This window comes from Centruroides sculpturatus, unplaced genomic scaffold (assembly GCF_000671375.1).
Source record: "Centruroides sculpturatus isolate CEXI.00-Female unplaced genomic scaffold, Cexi_2.0 scaffold51, whole genome shotgun sequence".
NCBI classification, from domain to species: Eukaryota; Metazoa; Arthropoda; class Arachnida; order Scorpiones; family Buthidae; genus Centruroides; species Centruroides sculpturatus.
Window position 1 is genome coordinate 610,171 of NW_019384329.1, and position 19,611 is coordinate 629,781.

Genomic DNA, 19,611 nt, shown 5'->3' on the forward strand with positions numbered 1-19,611 from the left:
CCTTCGAGTTAAAGTGTGTTTAATCGGATAACTCTAAAATGCAATTATAGACAATAAATCCAACCAAATATTGTCTATAATGTAAAGTATTTAAACTTTAATAGTTAATTCGATTATTCGAAATCAATGTTACACACGAAAAGTCTTTCGAATTTTATTTCAAATTACAAAGGTATTTGGTATCTCTGCCAGTGGCCGTGATTTTCACTTACTAATAAGATAATACAATATAGTATATACCTGTATTAGCATTCCGATTTTTCCTTAATAGAAATGGTGTATGTTTCACTTTCCAGAAAATTAATTCAATTTAATAAACCGTTCGGTAAATACAAAATTTCATAATTGTCATTTTCAACTTCTTACATTGTTAATTGTTAAATAGGAAAACTACCATTTTGGTAATAGACAATAATAACAATACAAACTTCAGTTATAAATTTGTCTCAATAAAAGTAAACAATATTTCATTTTGATGAAATTTATATTTGTAATCGATTTTCTAATAGTGCGCATTCTCTTTTATTGCTGAAATATCAAGTTTGTGTCGATCGATCACGCCGCAAATCGATACATATTATTGATTGGCATGCCACAATTTGCTGAGAGAAAATGGATGACAACTGCTTGTATTGTCTTGTTCATCAGACATTCGATTTTTCTTTGATTTTTGGCGATATTGGGCTCGAACGATGCGTATGCCATCAGCTTACGAAGAAACAAAAGAAATTCGTATCCATCCATGCCAATTTCATAGAGTTTATGATAATCGGGCACTTTTTAATGCTTATCATTCAGTATTTCGGAACGGAAGATAACGTTATCGCCTGCAGCCCGATTGTCAACACAGGTGGAAAAGAAAACGCTCCTTTTTTGATTGGAGTGTTTGGCTGTATATCATTGAGTTCTTTTCTTATAATTCGAAATGGCAGGAGAGAAAAATTATCTTTTACACTGGAGATGTCCGGATATGAAGGAGAGAAAGAAAAAATCCGGCTCTATCAACGTATCGCGCATTTTTTTATTGCCATCTCTTATGCCTTTGTGCTGTTTTTGGTTACTTACATCAGTTCCGTTGTCATTTTCAAAAAAGTAGAAATGAAATCAAGCAGTTTCAGAGCTTTCGCCTGTTCTGTAGTAATGCAAATCAGTTCAATGTATGAATCTACGTTATGGATGTGGTTCGTATCATCATGCATATTATGTGGCGTAATCTTGATGCGGAGATTCCACACCTTGTCTGTAGAGCTGCAACGAGCAAAAATCCAATGGCCGAAGAAGAATATCAACGATTTGATGTCTAAACACTTGGAGCTTTGCGAATTCATCTGGCATGTCAATGAACACTGGAACAAGTATGTGTTCTTTTTGTATGGAATTGCCCTGTTCCTTCTATCTTTCCTCATCTATGCATCGATTTTCGGAGAATTCACTTTGTATCTTCAGATTATGTTGTGCTTTGCCACAATACTTCTAGTCATTGTAGTGACTGTCTGCGCTTTTGCACTTTCTCGGATCGTGATTGCGGTAATTAAAAGTAGTGATTATATAATAATTTTTGTTTACGTTTTTATTACAATTGTTTTTAAATTTATTTTTCAGCTTTATGATTCCTTTCAAGAGATCAGAAGATTCGGCGCAGCCTCTCATTCATTGGCTGACAAGCTTAAGGTAGAGTATGTTAAATAATTAATATTACTTGAAATACAATAATGTTTAAGAGTTTGATATTGAATAGGTATTGGATTTTATGAAGAAATTTCAAGAAAATAAAATTGGATTCAGCTGTGGTGACTGCTTCATCCTGTCGAAGGAATCGCCTGTTCAGGTATAAAACAGATTTATACAGTAGACAAACAAAAGTACGCAGTATTTTCGATTACGTTGCAAACACCGGGTTATTGCAATTAAAATGTCCTAATTCAACGCGATCTATAGAGATATTTAGCAGCCTATGTTAACATTGCATGACATGCGGGTGACTATTCCGTAAGAAAAATTTAGTTCCGAAATTCTTCACTCGGAGAAGAAAGAATAATATCCAGCAATTAGGACATTGCACAAAACTGACAGCTCGTATGCAAATTTATTAAATAATAAATTTATATTATTATATTTTTTAATGGAATACGCTAAATTATGATGGAAAAGACGAGTTTTATAAAAGTTAAAATGCCAAAAACGAGTAGAACTTTTATTAAGTTTAATCCCACTCGAGCTATGAGTAATCACATCTCTCTATCTTTCTTTTTTCCTATCTCCATCTCTAACCACCGAAATCTAATTGCATCAATGCTCTTATAAATAACTTATCAGGCCAAGATTTGTTTGTTAATTTTTACCCCATCTTGAATATATGAAAGGAAACTGAAGCCGACAACATATAAACATATACATGTATATAATACATGTATATGTTTATATGTTGTTGTATATATGTTTATATGTTGACAGTATATATATATATATATACTGTCTACATACATAGAAATATATTTTTCTTTTTTAATTTTAATTTTTCAGGTGTTATTTATATAACAGGGGAAAGTATTAGCATGTTTTTTTACAAATATATGCGCTATGACATTTTTTGAACCGAAAACAGTAAAAGAAAGGAGGAGAATTATTTGGATCTGTGTGTTTGTGTTGGCATCATTTTCTTTAATATCTGAAAATAGAGTAATGATAAAAAATTTGGCATTGCATCTTGCTTATAAAAAAGTACGAACTGTTGTTAAAGGTCAGGGTATGACAAGTATGTCTTATCTGAAGTGGGGTCACACTTAATGATAACTTATCTCGTTACTAATATATAGAATTTTCTCAAAACTCATCTTTATATAAAGATATAATAATATATAATTTATTTTTCAACAGAATAGTATGATAGATTACCATATGCAATTACTTTAAGTAATTTCTCATTTAAAAAAAATGTGTCTAATCGATTTGGGTTTTCTGCCCGGAAAATTTTTTACAATGGGAGCGAAACCTGGAGATCTTTGCTTTAACCAGTGTCCCTTCTTTGTTTTTAGAGCGGAGACTCTAAAACACTTGAGAGTAACTGATAAACACAAGCATTATGAAATCCAACAACTAGGGCTAATGCTTAACTGAAAGATAATACAGGAAGTTAGAAAGATTTTGCCTTTCCTCATCTTCAATTGTTTGAAATACGTATATTTTACATGAACCCTTTATTGGAGTTTTTATACAGTCATTAAAGCCATAGCATAAATTATTTTAAATAATGTAGTATGACTCGCTGTAGTATGACTAACACTAGATTTTGTTGCCACTATCATTTCTGAAAAATTCAATTGTACACTCTTTCTCTTTCAACTTTCCACAGAATGTATTTATATTTATTATGTCTCGTGGCCTAAGTTCTGAGTGAAGATCTTAGTGAAGTTCTTTCCCAAACTCCGTCTCGTTGAGTTGGTTTCCGTGTATATCACGATTCGATATAGTGATCCAGTTTCGATGGAAAGCACATTTCCACACTCAAATTATACAATATTTACATTTTAATTACAGATTCTATACGTAAAGTGTACAAGTTCGAAACCATAGAATATACATGATAACAAAGCGTGGTGCCTCACGTACTAGATTGGCTTCCGGGAACTTTGGAGAGGCCTCAATCAGCTTGTGGAGTTGGCTCAACCGTTTTCGCACTTACTCGTCCCTGAGATAGTTACCAGAGAAGAATGCTCTCTAATCTCAGCGGGCTTCCCAAGTTCCTGAGATTACCTTGTTACCAGTCTTTTGCTCTTTACCCCTTCCTCTCCCGTTCGCTCCACAATTTAAAGGTTTTTTAGACTGGGAGTTCCGACCAAACTTTTTCTTGCCGAACAGCTTACACTCAGGTCCGTCACTTTTTCACGTTTTTTAGCAGTTTACCATATGGCAAATAGCCTATTGTTTGACCGCACGTAAGTTCAATTGACAAGGTCGTGCTACTTTGTTCCCTCTCTGCTAAACGGAAAATTCTTTACATTCTGTATTGCCCCCGCAGAGACCCTTAACAAAATTTAAAAAACAAAGAAAACATTTTTGTTTATTACGAAAAACCTTTACTTATGAGACGCAAAAAGAATTACTGATCAAAGCAATTGTTGGTAACATAATTGTAACAGGTTGTTTTTGCCTGTCACTTATTAAAGTTATTGAACAAGCTGTTCCTATCTGCTTATTATATATTTCCCGTTTACTATATGTGTATAATGAAATTATAAACGGGTTAATTATATTCGAAATGTAATTTATATGAAAAGTAAACATAAAAGTTGAAGACACGAATAGATGTATGTGTTATCTTACATCTAACAGTCCTGCATAGATGAAATATAATGCTCCTGTCTCTCATTTTTGATTACATTTCATAAACGATCTCAAAATTTTGTTATACGTAATAGGACACATTATTTCGTAGATATGTATTTAAAACGAAAAAAATCCACTCGTGTCTTCAATTATAATAAAAAATAAATACTTCTTTATTAAAAACACACAAGTTATAGTTTTCTAATGGATATTTGTTTCTTCCTATCGTTTTAGGTGTATAACAACTTCTACAGCATATTCAACATACTGCTGCAGATCAGAGAAATACTAATAGGAAATACATCTTCATCTTGTACACCTGCTAATAGCACAAACAGTTCTCGTAATTTTAACATTTCTAACGCGTTAGAATAAAGATCGTCAAAATATCAATCCAATAGAAATAATGAAAATCACTATATTAATATTTCGCTTTCACCTGATTAGATTCTTATCCTAAATTTTGAAAATAGGTTTTTATGTATCAGCATTAGTTCACAAGTGTTAATAAATGAAGTAACATCATTCAATCTACGTTAATAATTGTGTAACCTAGAACAATTTAATTGTAGTAGATTAAAGTTTCGATTAGAAGCCATCATTTTTCCTTATTTTTAATACAAACAACAATGTTGACATAATCATTAAACAGAATGTTTTCGTAAATTTATATTATTTATGTGATGAATCAAAATGTAAATACAGTAGAACCTCGATTATCCGGACTAATTGGGGATGAAGGTAATCCGGATAAGGAAAAATCCGGATAATTGAAATAAATACTTTAATTTGTCTTTTAATGATAATACAACACGTTTTCTTTTCGATGACATGTCGATAATATTAAAAGTGAATACTGTATTTAAACCGTGATCAAATTTTCAAGAAACAAACGTTCGTATTGAATTTGGACTACTACTGACCAACGCTAACAGACTACGTATTGTTTAAAAGGCCCTCTGGTGGCGCAAGAAGACGGATTTTATAAAATAAAAAGCAGTTGAAACTGCATTTTTATGAATAAAAATTTGACAAACTATTTATCGTTTTATGACGAGTAAAATTTTTTCGTCGCATTCGCAGCTTTTAAGTAATGCGTAACCCTTCGGACCGCGAGGCATAGGCGGTGGCCCACGTCGTCCATGCCTTACGCCGCCCTTGGTCATAGAAATGATGTAATTTGAATATAAATTATTTATAAATACGTATGTCAAGTTATATTTTTATTACGACGTAAAATATATTTAAGAGTTTACGACCACTGTGCTGGGTGAGACGTTGTTGAAACAAAAAAAGTTATGCATTTAATCACGTACATAAACAGTGTCGTAATTCGCCAAGTGCAAATTCGTAAAATTTTTGTTTATTTTGAACAATCCGGATAATCGAAAATCCGGATAATGGAGGTCCGGATAATGGAGGTTCTACTGTATTGATATAAATTATTTAAAAAATACGTGGCTTTTATAATTATGGACAGCATTAATTTAGAGTTAATTTAGAAAGATCGGATATTAGAATATAAACGTTGAATAAATTAAAAGTTTCAATTTATTTTTATCAAATTAATAACAAAATCGTGTAAAAAAAACTCTTTTTCTTATAAAGGGTAAACGTCAAGCGCGTAAACCTAGTAATACAGTCGTACAAGCAAACCAATGACAGAGTCCGTTTCAAATGAAACGAGTAATGTGTCCTTATCTGGAAATGTACCATTAATAACATACAATTATCAAGATTTGAATATGTTTCAACAATTGAAATGCCGATTGTAATGAATAAGTACATCGGTGTATGCAAAACGTATTCCATCACAGACAATATTATCCAATAGAAGTTCAAACTAATGAACTAATGAAGAAATTGCAATGACAAAAAGAATTTTTTCATATGTATTACATGCACTTATTTTCAAACGTAGCATAGAGAAAATAAGTGAGGATGAGAAATAACGCAGTAATTTTGAAACGAAAAAACTTCCAAATTAGGCGCAAAAGTGACTGCCACTGGCAACACTGTTAACGAAGCGAGAACATAAGGCAACGGATGGATAAAATGGCGCATCTATCCAACAGTGCACGAAGCAAGAGTGATATTGGGTTATCCAGTTTTTCATAAAATTGATCGAAATCCATTGGCACATGCAAGAACAGTAAGAAGTTGATTAAGATTGCAACAGCTATACTTTTGTGGAAGATTTTCTTTGTCTAGGAGCACAGTGAATGTCATGGAGAATCTTCTACTGAACTGTGGCTAGTTTTGGAATTTTACACTATGTAACTGTGTGGAACTCATGCAGTCATCTTACTGTACCTGCATGTGCCAATAGGGTGTGGATCGGTTATGTCAAATATGAGGCAACACTATACTACTTTTGCTTCGTACAATTTTAGACAGATGTAGTCATTTTATCGATCCGTTCTTACGTTTTCGCTCGTCAGCAGCGTTGCCAGTGACAGTCACTATTGCGTCTGTCTTGGAAGTTTTCCTTGTGTCAGAATTACAACTCTATTGCTCATCCACTCAAGTTTTAATGACACTTATACACATTTTTATGGAAGGTGCCTTGTGGTTTGTATTTTACCATTTCTAGTGTTGAAACAAAAACTAGGATTATTTTGTGGTTTTTTTTCGCCTTAAATTCTATACAATATTTAAATCTAATAATTGAAGTAGCAAGAGCAATTCGCAGGAAAATATTCCAAGTGTTTTTTAATAATTGCTGTGCATGAAAAAAGTGTACTGGACAGTGATACAGAAATGGCAGAAGTTATGATTTGGTGTTAATCATACATAACGCGTTTTTATTGTCATTTAAGCATTTTTACGCTTTCTACTTTTTCTAAAATAGCTAACTTTTCAATCTTACTTTCCGTTTAAATTTTTATAAAACCACAGTTTTCTATTTAAACGTTCAGGAAAATTCAAGTGATGTTAAAATTTGTTTATAAATAAAAATGATATGATAGCGATTATAGGACCACACACACTATTCTTACAGATTTTGCCAAACATTGATATTTTGTAGTTGAAGCGGTTCTAATCAAAAGTTTCCGTAGTAATAAATTCATGAAAGTTTACAGTTTTTCAGTAATCAAGCGTGCATTATGCAAAAGCAGTGAAATTTGCGAACGTGTTGTGAAACCGTAAATCCTTTTATTTCCAAAATATAAAAGTACAAATCACAGTTTGATATTTGGCACATATGCCCGAGCATAAAGGGACCCCCCCTTTATGCTCGGGATCCACTGCACAGTGATTTTTTTTAACTCTTTCCGCCCTGTGGGCACTAAGGGGACCTCTTTTTGCAAGTCCATTATGGGTTCGGCCAGGCCCACAATGGGGCTGCCGGGTGGTGAGGGACGGAGCCTGACATATCCGAACGGACCACCCCCCGAAAAATTCCTGAGGATTTTTCGATCAGTTCGAACCTGGGTCCCCCAGAGCGGTAGGCTTCCACCTTGACCGCTCGGTCATCCGGCCGCAGTGCACAGTGATTGAGAATGGTTGAAAAAAACTCTGTTCGAACATAGCATTACATATTTTGAAACAATACGGATTCAGTTTCACAAGGTATGCAAATTAAGTTAAACAAGTGACATGTTCGATTTTTAGATGCTTTTAGAAAAGTTGAATTATTGGTGTAAAGCGAAACAAATATAAACTGTAAACAAGAAATTTTTCTTAATTCCATATCTTCAATGTTTTATAATTAAAATAATTTTTCATAAATGTAATTGTTTATTTACTGAGAGTGAAATAAGAATATCAAATAAATTATTAATTTTTTTTCTTTATTTGAATAACTACTTCATTACTGTCATTTACCATTTAAAGTTCTGTCTTGAATATTCTTCATTGGCAGAAATATTTTCTATCTAAATTTTTAAAAACAAAGAGTGGTCGATTATTGTTGTACTTGCAGATTGCTCGGGCAAAAGTAACGATAGAGAAGATTATAGTCAATCTTGCCCATTTTCACAGAATGCAAGAATTGGAGCTCGCTGTTTCTAGACTAATTATAGCATATTTTGATGGGTCTAAAAATATATTTGATTTTTCACAAAAACGAAAAAAACTTCATCTGCGTCTTGCATGTCGCTTTCTCTTAAGACTTCCATTGTTGCTTGACACTTCTATTGTTGCTTGACACTTCCATTGTTGCTTGAAACTTCCATTGTTGCTTGACACTTCCATTGTTGATTGTTGCTTGACACTTCCATTGTTGCTTGAAACTTCCATTGTTGCTTGACACTTCCATTGTTGATTAAAGTGTTAAGTCTTAAACCTTTTCCTTTTTTCCCATGGGGAGGAATTTCTAAAAATCCCTTCTTAGTGTGTGTTCTTGTGATGTATCCTAACTGTGTGCCAAATTACAACGTTCAACTTTTAACCTTTTGGGCTCTACGCTGATTATTATTATTATTATCAACTTGTCTCGATTATATATATAGATTTTGTTCATAACAACACGAATTACAACAAAATAGCATTATCAAATAGTGATGATTTGTTGAAATAACTTATTATATAGCAGATAAGTTCCGAATTAATTAAAAAGTTTTAAAAGATTTCGTAAATAATAAGTAATATTTTATTTATTCTTCAGAAAATTGTAAAAAAAAGTATAATTTATTGTATTAGCAGCATAATTATTTGCAACTTGAAAAAATTGTAAACTTATAAATTTCCACTGTTGCTGTCTGCTCATCTTTTCATCAACTCGAGAAGGGAGTTATGTAGATAAAAGACAAAACCAGATATGAAAAAATTAGAGACAGGAGACACCAATTAGGTATATGCGAATTTTTGATACAAATCGGCAGTGAAATTATTTCAATTCGAAATTTTTTTCATGAATGATGACTGACACGACTCTATAGCTAACAGGAAAAGTATGATGTGCATGGGCACGAAGCAACTGAAAAAATTGAGAACGTCGTGACAAGTTATAGCCTGGTAGTTTTACTACGTCACAGTAAATAATCTCTCGTTATAATTAGTTTGGCTTATATAGTTACAGCAACGCAACACGCCAGCGATATGCTGAGGGGAATGCATCCCAAAAACATTTTTATGTAAAGCTGGCCCCTACTTAGGTTTTAATAACGCGAAGCAAGCCTACAAATCTGCACGTGGCCAGCCTGTTGGTTATACCCAAACCCACGACAAACTAATTACCGGTGTTTGGTTGTGTTATTCATTCCTCTAATGGAGGCAGTGAAAAAATTATGATAAAAATCTGAGTGGTAAGCGCTATATGTTACCTATCGCAGTAATTGAGTGAATGTAATATACATTTTTTAAAAAATTATAATTAGTTTACGATTTCGTTAAATTTTTTGCCAATAGATTGCGCTACATGTAAGTCGGCAAATCGAATGTAAATAATAATTCATTGATCTACAAAAATTCTGTAAATATTTTGGAGTGAAATGAACAAAATTATTTACATTAAAAGTATTTAAACATAACTGCACGATTTCGTAGCAATCGTTAAAACAACCTAGGAGTGTATAACGAACAAACATACTCACAGACATTCTCATTTATATATTGGATTTTATTTATATAACGTATTTTAGAAATTTCTCACTCTGCTGTACACAATTTAAAAAAGTTTTTAAATGTTTTAGATTTGTCAGTTGGACTGATAATCTATAAATAAGATGACCTTCATAGTATGTAAATCAAATACTATAATATAATACAAAGGTTTTAAGTACAAATAATGTAATAATCTTAATCTTTGTAATTATTTTTTTCTGAGCTCGCCTGCAAGTAAACATATTTTTGTATCTTCAGAAATTATTGTTAAAATTTTTAGCTCGAATAACAATTTCATTCTCTTAGTTATGTTCGACTCCTAAGAACAAAATTTCTACACTTATAGAATTATTATTAATAATGTTTGTAAAATATATTATTTCAAGCTGAAAAGAAAAAAAAATGAAGAAAAACATAATAAAATCAGAGATGCAAGTATTATTAAATTGTAAATTAACATCAACATATCTTTTGACAATATTTGAATTTTTATATTCTGCAAAAATATAAGATAATTTAAATAGAATAAGTAAAAATTTCTTGATACATTTCACAGACAAATAATGATAACTTAATATAAATAAAATAAAATTTTGTACAATAAAAATAGCATTATCGTGTAAATGTCATAAATTTCATTTCGAAATTTGAAATAATATAAGAATGCTTTTAAGCACATTTATTCTCTATTTTCACCCATCCCTATTATTAAAAACTTCAGTACATTCAACAATATCAGCATTTTTTTCCCTCTCCTTTCACGTTTATCTGGCTTACCAAACGAAACATTATATTATATAATCTTTTAACAGATATTTCAATCTGTACAACAACAAACTAAAGTTTAACTATTCAAATACTACCTAGAAACAGTAATTTTAAAATGAAAAACAAAAATAATTCATATAGTCGACTTGAAAATTTAATAAACGTTTTGATGCTATTATTACAGAAATAATAAAAACGGCGAAAATGCATTGTAAGACCATTTATTTCAGAATTTATAGTTTTGAATGTTGTTAGGCCGTTAGATTTCAAGTGGAATAATTTCGTACAATAGTCAAGTGCTCAGTATTTCAAATCCGAATATTGCTAATATAGTTACGACATTTATTATTACAGGATTGCTAGATAATTACAAACAGATATACCACAAATGACACGCGCCATCTGACTTGTTTAAAGTGCAATAAGGTGTTGTCAGAACCAGGTCAGTAATATCAATGCATCAATTGTCCCGAAAAGAGGTAAATAAAAAGATAGCTGATGACCTAAGAAAAACGACTGACGACGTAACTGTGATGTTTGAAACGAAGTGGCAAAAAGATAGAAAGACATAGAAATCGTCGGTGAACAACCCAATCTAGACTTCACTGAATTAATGGTAAAAAATCACGAATTTCATTATTTGGACGATTTCATCAGTCGAAATTAAGTATACGTGTTTGGAATAGCTTTGATAACTTTGATGAGGTAATTAAAATTTAGACCATTGGCTGAGTTAAAGAGATTCTCTGGAAAAATAATGAGCATTGGCCACTATCACATTAAATGGGAAATTGCACTGTGTAAAATTTTGGTGTCAGTCAATAAAGAAAATGCGAAACATTTTGAAATAGTGCATGACTTAACTGGTATTTTGACGCATTTATATCTTTAGAAAGTTTTAGCATTTTGTAAATATTTTTTACATCTCTGTTGACGAAGTTGCACAGAGACGATTAATGAAACTCTAGTATGTACGGTAGACTCCCTTATGAAACGGATAAAATAAGCATTCGTATAACATGGTAAAATATTGCGATTAAATTTGTATAAACACGCTATAAGAGACTCGTATAATATGGTAAAACGTCATCGCCAACTCATGACGTAACAGAATTGGTCAAACCTAGACCAATAACAAAAATTGCACAAATCGTTGAGTTTTGCGAGCAGCGAACCTACGAAAAAACCATTTATTATTTAAAGGCCATAAAAATTATATTTATATTAATGATGTCTCCAAAGCTCAGAAAATATTTTGCAGAAAAATAATTTATCAGGAAACACGTGCCTGTCGTTCGATGCACAACTACACGACAAAAAATACTTAAGCAATAGCGTCGTTGAATGGGGCACTCTTGGTAAGTAATCCTACAATTTTTTGTTTATAGCATAGTTTATATGGATTATTTTCAAAAAAGTATACGTGTTTTGGAAATGTTGAGTAAAATTAGTCTAAAATCAATTAATTTTATGGAAGAAAATCTTTTAAACAGCCATAGTCACTAAACTGCACATGTGCCGGCTGTGATTTGCTCGTGTATTTTTGTGACTCCTAAAACACAGAATTCATATAAAACAGAATGTATCTAACGAGTTATAAAAGGGTCTACTGCACAGTACTAGTATCTAGTGTACAAGAGCCGTTTTAGTCGCCACTCGAAATCATTGAGTAAAGTTCCCATTTCTCAGTACAAAGACCTAGGTGGTGGATTTTGGGAAGCAGTGTTAGTATTATGTGACAATGACGTATACGGTGACAAAGCATGAGTAGTATAGAAACGATACACTCTGGTATATAAAATTAATTTGTATATGAATTTAATATAAAGTAATGATTCAAACTGGTGAATAAATGCCGACGCTATATAGGAATTTTATATATAAAGTAATGATCAAAACTGAATTATAACAAAATAAAAACCGATACGATATAGATTATATATTCTATAGGAATTTAATATAAAGTAATGATTAAAAAATAAATAAAATGATGACACAACTTATAAATTAAATAATTTTTGAAAATTGTGCCCTCTGCTGTACAGTCCGTATTGTGAACTAAGTTGTGTACACCCTGCGTTGTGTTCTTTGTTCATCATAATGGGAAAAAGGAAATGTTTTCAAATACTTGGATATCTGTGAATGAGGAAGGATTACTAAATAAGGCTGGACTTGTGACTCAAAGGATTATAGACCCAAATTTGAAAAAAGGAGGGAAAGATGCGAAAAAACAAAAGATGTAGTAGTGAGAAAGGATAAATAGATCTTCTGTTGACCCTTAATTTTCCAACCTCTCTCACTTTTTTATCTTTTGTCCTTTCTCTCCTTTCCTTGCAATTGGGTCTATAATCCTGTGATTCACAACTATAGATTTATTTAGTATTTTTTCCAACGTTGCAAGATTTGGCTACATTGCGCCAAATGTGGCTACTTTTCTGGCTACATATTATTTATATTCGTAGAATAAAAATGCACTTTAAAATCTGGTTCCCATAGATGTTAATAAGTTTACTTTTGGATTCCTTTCTTTTCATATTGGTTAGACCACTGAATATTTTAATTTTTTGATCAGTTCTGTTCAAAGCTATTTTATCTATTATAAAGAAATTAATGTCATCAGCGTGTGCGATATATTTGACAATTTCATCATACTAGGTACTTAAATTAGTGTTAGTAATTCGTCGTTTATGATCATACTACTCGCGTGATATATAACTGAGTGGATGCAATGGAGAATTTAGATAATGGTTCAATTGTGGTTCAATAGTCATGTCCAGGGGTGTTTGTAAGGATGTGTTGTAACACCAAGAACCAAGAACTATGATTGTTAATCATAAAGAACTTAAGTTTACAAAATTTTGCAGGCCTTTCATTTTTTAATATGAAATATTGTCGTAAACTTTTCTCAAGGAACCAAAGTAATCTTAATTTAATAAACTTTTCTAAGAAGAGACAATAATGAATTTATGATATTTTTGAAATAGGATTTACTCTGAAATATATCATAAAAGTCGATTACCTTTCATGCAATGATTCTAGTTATGAAAATGAAATATTATCCTTATCTTTATATCGGTTTTCCAATTAAAATTTATTGTAATGTCTGTGAACGTGTGCAGTGTTTAATCTGATACTTATATAACTGAATGATTGGCAATACATCTGAAAAGGCATCGTACATAATGAGATGTATTTATAATTTAAGAGGTAATTTTTGCGTTGAAATCAGTAAACGCACGAAATGCCTTTTAAATTATATTTCTAATTATAACGGTAATTCGCATCTTAATTATCCCTTATTATTGTAAATAGAATTCCCAAATTATGCGATATTGGCATAACTTTGGTTCTCAATAAAAATAGTTTGAGCTATCAGGTATTTTTCGTGTAATGTCAGAGATTAATAAAAAGGTACAAAAATTCCTGTCTGTACTGCAATTGATTGAACAGATTTAGCTGCCACAGCCTAGGACGTTTCCTGGTGTGACACTAAAGGCCCCACTATTCTTCTGATTTCAGCAAAAGTAATATTTCTTAAGATTTTCAATTTTTAGATTTTTTATCATGCTGTCATAAGCACGTGAATAAAAAAGATGGGCTTCCTTGGAAATCATCATATTAATTTTAATGGACTGGGAGACAACATATGCGACAAAAATTGGTGTCATGACACGATATTTTAGAATGGCCAAATCGTTGGCATTGATTACAATGCAGCGATTCGGTATATAAAGACAAACTTAATGTTGATATCCGGCTATCATAAAAAATGCAATTCGAAGATGTTTAATCTTAAAATTTATGTATTTTGGGCCTGTCTGGACGAATGTTTATATGACAAACTGTAGCTATGCTTTGAGTAGACAGTCTTTCAAGAATTAAAATTTTGAATTCAAAAGATTATTTTAGGCTCACTTCATGAGAAAAGTTGAGGATGGCATGTGGAAAAACACGAATTGGAGTATTGCCTAGCTTCTTCATTGTCAAGAATTTCTCAGATTGCTTTATGGATACCGTTTTTTCAAATAGGTCTCCAGATCTTAATTTTTAAATTATACAAGAGTTGCCACCAATAGAAACTATCAACTTTTCAATTATAAAAGGGAATATAGTGATCAATGTATTTGAGTGTATAATAAAAAAAAAGGTAACTGCACTGATGCAAGCAATTTTTTATGTGTATCACTAAATAATTGAAGAACTAAATTTCAGCTCGGGCGTTTTAAATTTCCTTTACTTATACGATAAAGCTAAGATACTTTAAGTAGGTTCAAGGAGTGATTGACATGCGTTTAATCGACTGGAAGAGAGTAATTTTCCTAAGCCAATAAAAAATACCATTTTATAAAATGTCTTATATTAATAAACATTTACTTCACGTTTATAACACCTAAATAATGGTCGATTTTTATTAGAAGAAACTTTTTTCATGGAAAATTAATTATTATTTGCATGTTCTTCTGTCCGGGAAGCACCCAAATTTGTCACATCCTGCAGGTGTTATAATAAATTCTCTCAAAAATCTAATCAAGTCAATTAGAAACACGATACACCAACTTCTATCCTTTTTACGCCGTACATTACACTAACAATTAAAAGCTTCTTATGTTTATCAAATTTTCTGGATTTTGCATTTGTAAATTACAAGTATTGCTGTAAACTTTCTACAGAAATTAAAACTAAATTAATTTCCAAATAATAAACTTCTGTGAAAACACGGGAGTTACTGAATTTATGGAATTTTAGAAATAGGACGTACGTTAAAATATATCATAAAATTCAATTTCCTGTTATGAAATTATTAAGCAGAAATCTTTTCGTTTTAAGGACATTACAATAAATTTACATCGGAAAACCGATATAAATTTATTGTAATGTCCTTGAACGTGTGCTTAAGCTAATACCTATAAAATGCTATGATCGGCAATAAATCCGAGTAAACATCGTCATAATGAGATGGATTTAAAGTTTAAGAGAGAATTTAATGCTTTCACATCAGTAAACACGCGAATTGTCTTTCATAATTTATTTCTAATTACAATTCTAATTCGGATCTGAAGCTTTTGTTATTATTGCAAAGAGAATTCATAAATTACGTTAAATATACGAGTTTATGTATAAATGCAAATGCATTACGTAGCTTAACAAGAATTAATGTTCTGTAAACTTTATTCAGGCAGATTAAAATAGAACTATAATTTTAATGACAGTTCAATATGCATTAATTAAATGAATTAAGATTAATTTGTACATTTAAAAACAATTAGGATATCAATGATTTTTAATTTAATTTAAATCATTACATTCAATATGCTATTCCTGTATAACTTTTATTTCGTTTATTCATTTTATTAATCAGCTTCAAAGTACGTGATTTATATAGTACGTGTACGGTAGAACACAGAATGATGTATGTGTTTATTGAAGGTACAGTACGTGAATGTAATTAGCACTATATGCATTGATTTAGTCAATGCATTAACGAATTAAACCGAGTATTTCGATTAATGATATACGCTTTACACTGAGTACTATTGAAAGACGTTACCTATGTGTTATGTCGTATTTATTTCGCTATAAGATGTCGTGATATAGGGACGTCAGATAATAGTTTCTACGTCAAAATCTGCTATAGTGAAGCCAAGTAGCTTAGTAATAAGGCACATTAATCCTATTAAATTCTGGTAGATGAAAAATCAAGGGGCGAAGACATAGAGGCCTTTCATTTGACATGTCTTGAGAGGAGTCGGACTAAATAAACACGTTATCCGTTAATACTGTACCATTTAAAATTCTTTTTCTAAAACTTCTCATTGCTCTCTTAAAATTAAGAATTTTGCCATTTTGTACTAATTAAAAATAGAAAATTTTGCTGTAAAAATTTAATGATGCCAAACGGAACTTTATTTTCTATAATCAAAAATATATTGTATAAGTTATTTTTTAATAGCCGGAAATGTTACGAACCGTTGCTAATTCTACTATTAACAGCGAGACTTTTAGGAATTTCATTACTTTGAAAAAGGGCGAAATAGGCCCTGCTCTACCCTTAGATCTTACGCAATATTTCAGAGACTGTGATTTATTAACGAATAAAGAAATACAAAATAGAGTACGAAAATCATTAAATAATGATTTTATAATTGTAATTTTTAATAATTTTTTTAACATATTCTTAATTCTTAAATATCAAAAAGTTCTAAACTTGAACGTAAGAAATATTTTAAACGGCAATTCTAATTGCTTAATACAAAGCTGATGATTAAAATTACTTTTGTATTCGTCTTCGTGAAAATAAACGATCTTTGAATATTTACGAAAGTTATACCTGTGATTAATTTTCTAAGGATGCGCTGTAATGAAATTCTTCTTTCCAATTTCATTTCTGCAATATCAATAATGTCACATTTGAAGTCGATAAATATTATTGATTTTCATGCCACATTTTGCTGTCAGGAAATGGAGGACAATTGCTTGTATTGTCTTCTTCGTCAGACAATTTCTTTATCTCTTCCTTTTGGCGATATTGCCTTGCAAAGATGCATCTGTCATCAACTTACAGACAGAGAAAACAAATTCGTATCCATCCATGCCAATTTCGTGCAACTAATGATAATCGGCCACTTTTTAATGCATATCATTCAGTATTTCGGAACCGAAGATAATGTTATCGCATGCAGTCCGATTGTAAACACAGGTGGAAAACAGAACGCTCCTTTTCTAATTGGAATATTTTGCTGCATATCACTGAGTTCCTTTCTTATAATTCAAAATGGCAGGAAACGAAAATTGACTTTTATCCTGAAAATGTCCGGATATGAAGGAGAGAAAGAAAAAATTCGCTTTTATCAACGTATCACGCATTTTCTTCTTGCGATCGCTTATGCCTTTGTGCTGTTTTTAGTTACTTTCATCAGTTCCGTTGTCATTTTCAAGGAAGTAGAAATGCACTCAAGCAGTTTGAGAGCTTTCGTTTGTTCTATCGTATTACAAATAAGTTCAATGTATGAATCTACGTTATGGATGTGGGTGGTATCAATAAGCATATTATGTGGCATAATCGTTTTGCAGAGATTCAACGCTTTGTCTATCGAATTACAACGAGCAAAAATGCAATGGCAGAAGAAGAATATGGATGATTTGATTTCCAAACATTTCGAGCTTTGCGAGTTCATCTCAAATGTCAACGAAACCTGGAATAGATATTTATTTTTTCTATATGGGATTGCCTTATATCTTCTATCTTTCCTTATCTACAATTCAATTTTTGGAAAATTCGTCTGGTATCTTAATATTATTGTATGTTTTGCTACTATACTTCTCGTCATTGTAGTGGCTGTGTGTGCTTTCGCAGTTTCTCGGGTCTCGGCCTCGGTAATTGAAAATAATGACTACATTTTTGTAAAGGTTTTTATTGTAACTTTTTAAATATTTTTCAGGCTTATGATTCCTTTCAAGAAATCAGAAGATTTGCCGGAACATCTCATTCTTTGGATGACGATCTTAAGGTATAGTGTGTTTAATAATTAGTATTATTACACATGCATTAATGCTGAGGTAATTGTTTTTAAACAGGTTCTGGATTTTATGAAGAAATTTCAGGAAAATAAAATTGGATTCAGCTGTGGTGACTGTTTCATCTTGTCAAAAGAATCGCCTGTTCAGGTATGAATTATTTTATACAATAAACAAACATAAGAAGAAATTATTCATAATTAAGTTTGAAATACTGGGTAATTGCACTCAATGTATCCCAGGCCTGTTTTCGAATGCTAGCTGCTCAACTGCTATAGATATTTGGTCGCCTCAATCAAACTGATCACCAGTAGATTCATAATTTGACTCAACATACCAGATTCTACTGAAATGTTTTATAACAGTTTCATACATCCTAACGGGGTTTTGAAAAATCTATAAAAATATCTGATGAAATGAAGAAATTACAAAAATATCAAATATTTAGTATCACATAGAAATAAAACACCTTAATGTGTTGCTGAGAAATATATAATTGAAAAACAAACGTTTTCAGTCTGATTACCAGGCCATCATCAGGTCAAAAACGAAAATGGAACAGATACGTTTCATGTATAGAATACAAATATTTAAATCAAAATTTAGAACAAAAAATTTTTTTAAAAACTATACAAAAGAAACGGAAGAACATATAAAATTAACACAAAATAAAATTAAAAATACAAATAAAAATGTTGAAAACGTTTGTTTTTCAATTATGTATTTCTTAGCAACAAATTAAGGTTTTTTTATTTCTATGTGTTTATTTGCTGAGCACTTTTAATGTTATTTAGTTATCTTTGAAATCTAATTGGCAGAAGAATGGCAAGAAAGAAAACATGTATGATAAACTACAGTTGAACTCCATTTATACATTTTTCAGATAGAGAAAAAATATCATATAAGTAAGGAAATGTACAAGTGAAACTTCTTTTGAATTGCTTTTGTGGCCTATTCATCAACATTATTTTAAATAAAAAGTTTTGTAATTCAAGATTTTGAACTGGTATCTCTAAATTAAGTGTTACTTTACTTTTCATATTCAGCAACTTACTCTAACACTGGATTAGGAAATTATTGAATTGAACGGCTCTCTAAAGCTCTATATTAAGTTACAAACTCTCTAAATTGTCCAAGTGCTTCATGATTTGTCTGCTGAATCATCAATCATAAACTAAACATGTGATTTCAAATTTTAGTAGACAATAGATTCCAGCAGTGAAACTATGCTAACTTTGAGACAAAAGTATTATTAGAATTAGTTGTAAAATATACAATGTATTACCAAATAAAAACTAAATGCAATAACAAAGATACAGGCAAATCTATATCAGTGAATTATAATATCATAAAATACTAAGCAATTGTTATTGCCTTTAAATGTTGGCACCAATATATGTTTTTGTTACTGCTTGCTATAAAAGCAAATCTTGTTANAATTATATATAAATTAGG

At 31.1% G+C, this 19,611-nt stretch overlaps 1 protein-coding gene across 1 annotated transcript; it reads left to right on the forward strand.

The window, feature by feature from the left end:
* Positions 1-470: 470 nt before the first annotated feature.
* Positions 471-4,844, forward strand: LOC111629067. Its single transcript, XM_023372935.1, has 4 exons — positions 471-1,527; positions 1,603-1,671; positions 1,739-1,828; positions 4,561-4,844. Exons 1-4 carry the CDS (start codon positions 613-615, stop codon positions 4,699-4,701), a joined length of 1,215 nt encoding a protein of 404 aa, XP_023228703.1. The 5' UTR covers positions 471-612; the 3' UTR covers positions 4,702-4,844.
* The last annotated feature ends 14,767 nt before the right edge of the window (positions 4,845-19,611 follow it).

Bases quoted from the DNA above. Each gene is read 5' to 3' on its own strand.
- LOC111629067 (XM_023372935.1), top strand. From the start codon at position 613: ATGGATGACAACTGCTTGTATTGTCTTGTTCATCAGACATTCGATTTT. The intron at 1,528-1,602 runs GTAATTAAAAGT...TTTATTTTTCAG, and splicing joins TTTCTCGGATCGTGATTGCG to CTTTATGATTCCTTTCAAGA. The intron at 1,829-4,560 runs GTATAAAACAGA...CTATCGTTTTAG, and splicing joins CGAAGGAATCGCCTGTTCAG to GTGTATAACAACTTCTACAG.